The sequence below is a fragment of the Sardina pilchardus genome, chromosome 17 (assembly GCF_963854185.1).
Source record: "Sardina pilchardus chromosome 17, fSarPil1.1, whole genome shotgun sequence".
Lineage (NCBI taxonomy): Eukaryota > Metazoa > Chordata > Actinopteri > Clupeiformes > Clupeidae > Sardina > Sardina pilchardus.
In genome coordinates, this window is record NC_085010.1 from 14122278 (window position 1) to 14124777 (window position 2500).

Sequence of the window (2500 nt, forward strand, 5' to 3'; positions counted from 1 at the left end):
TGTGTCTTGATGCACTTGGTGTTTTTTGAATTGTTGTTAGAATTGCTCTTAAAAGCTTTAAATGTTTTTACCATGTTGTAAGTCGCTTTGGTCAAAGAGCGTCAGCCAAATGTAATGTAATGTAATGTGTCATTTCTGACACATTACTTTTGTTATTTGTTACACAGTATGTGTTGAAAATAACACAACTTGCCGTTTTTTTTTATTTTTTAAACACATCTCTGTGTCCAGATAGGGACAACACAGTTTGTGCTGTTTCCAACACGCTTGTTCAAACCGCTTGTTTGTTGTGTTTCATGTGTTGGTAAGGCAGAGAAAAAAAATAAGACCCTTAAAACAGTATTAAGAGTGTATGATAATTATTAAGCGAGCGATTCTGCTTGATTTGTCAGAGACACTGCTGACCAGAGGGCCGCGGCACCCAGTCGGAGCACCATCCAGAGAGAGATGAGGGAGGCTCCTTCAGACCAGGCATGTAGTCACACAACTCAGCACCACAGAGCACCCATTCCAAACGCACCTGTGTAAACACGAGCTCATCTGAATTATGTACGTTTCAATGATTACGTTACATAGTTTGTGTTTTAAGTCTTGCCATGTAAACTGGGTTGGCGAAGGCAAAGCAGTGCAGGCTGCGTGATTGAAAAAAGGTGGTTACCCATGATTGAGATGATTCTGTATGCAAAGCTAGTGCCACATATCACCAACTTAAGCAGTGCATCTGGGTTTATCATAGAGCTGCCACTGCAAGCTATAATTGTGAGGAATTCAAATCGCCAAGAGGCGGGAGAAGGTGGGGATGTAGACTAAAGTTTCCAAAGAGACCAAAGAGAATAGCCTGACTAGCTTGGTAAGAACAATAAAAGTCGATACTTCCACTTGTTTCCTACCACAGTCTGTCAGTTTGAAAAAGGAAAGGAAAAAAAAACATCATCCCTTCATCTGTGTTCCGTATCTCTCTTCTTCTCTCTCCTCCCGTTCCCCTTAGCAAACCCCACCGTTCCCAGAGCATGGCAACTTTCTGGCAAACTGCTCTAATATTTATTTTTCCGCGCGCATTGATCTCCTCGAGATACCCACACAATCACACGCAATCATCCGTTTCCCAACTTAACAAGAGCACGAATCACGTCTGAAGCCCGGCCCAGATAAAAAAAAAAAAAAAAATGAATATGTGTGCACATATCTGGCAGACACTTTGGCTTTTATCGCCAGAGTGTTACAAAAAGAAAAATGGAAGAAAGAGAGAGAGGGAGAGAGAGAGAAAAGACATGAAGACAAAAAAGAAGAAGAAAAAGTACCCCACCTCGTCTTAATAATCCATTCTGCAAGCAACAGATCAAACGGGGGGATTCACGCAGCAGTCTGTGTGGTGTGTCTGTGTGAATATGTGTGTGTGTGTGTGTGTGTGTGAATGAATGTGTGTGTATGTGTGTGTATGTGTGTGTGAGTGTGTGTGTGTGTGTGTGTCGGCGGTGGGTAATGAGGCTCAGCTGCAGGTCCGGAGCCAGACGAAGCTTCCAGAAGCTTCCGTACGTGCGGCGCCCCTGGGGAGAGAGATAGACAGGGAGCGAGTGAGGTAGATAGAGGGAGAGTAAAAACAGAGAAAGAGAAAGAGAGAGAGATAGAGAGAAAAAGAGAGAGAGAGAGAGAGTGAGTGAGTAAGACGCTCACACCGGAAGAGGACGTGGTCTGATTCCTGATGTATGTGTGTGTGTGTGTGTGTGTGGTGTGTGTGTGTGTGTGTGTGTGTGTGGTGGGTGTGCCCAGGCTCATGTTGCTGGGACCCTGTGTGTTCAAGCGTTGAACTTCTGAAGCAGGACCTTCTCAACACCTGAAGCAGACCCCTTCACCCTGACATGCCCAAATGCATGGAAATGAGAGCAGTGTGTCACACAAAGGCCTAAGCCTTTAGTTTGTGTGTGTGCGTGCCTGCGCATGCGTGCTTGCATGTGCGCCTGTGTGTTGCCTTTGATGACAAACATGTTGAGCGCATTGCTTCTACTGCCCAATTCAAGTCAAACTTTGTTTGGGCAGGGTCTTTCCCCGACTAGAATCATCTCAAAGCAGCTTAAGCCGACAACAAAGCAATGACTAACGGTTAAAGGCAGAGTCTTAATGGAGCTCTAAGTCTCTGGACGAAATCATGCATTGGATGACTGAATTGAAATATAATTGTGTGTGTGGTGTGTGTGTGTGTGTGTGTGCGTGTGCGTGTGTGATGGGAATGTTTTATTATTTAGGTTGAGCAAAAGGGTGAAGAAAAAGCTGTGAGAAGTGCGTGGACTGAGAAGGAAACCTTGGCAGCTGACTCATGGACTACAGTAAGCTAAGCTAAACTAAACTGAACTAAACTGAAGCAGTGACTTTAAACACAACTCACACAATGCCTCCCCATAGCGGTTGTTTGTATGGCATGAATACTAAGTATAATATAAGTGAGGTTGGCATGCTGTCTGGGCTGCAGGTAGAGGAGCTGCTGAGGGACAAACTGAGCGAG

At 44.7% G+C, this 2500-nt stretch overlaps 1 protein-coding gene across 1 annotated transcript in view; it reads left to right on the forward strand.

The window, feature by feature from the left end:
- The window catches only part of LOC134061719 (EF-hand calcium-binding domain-containing protein 6-like), a 25207-nt gene that overhangs the window by 17411 nt on the left and 5296 nt on the right, over nt 1-2500 (forward strand). The window contains exons 10-12 of the mRNA XM_062517476.1: nt 393-471; nt 2244-2324; nt 2468-2500. The exon at nt 2468-2500 is cut by the window's right edge and continues 128 nt beyond it. Coding sequence (XP_062373460.1) covers nt 393-471; nt 2244-2324; nt 2468-2500 — 193 coding nt within the window. The remainder of the gene's footprint in view (nt 1-392; nt 472-2243; nt 2325-2467) is intronic.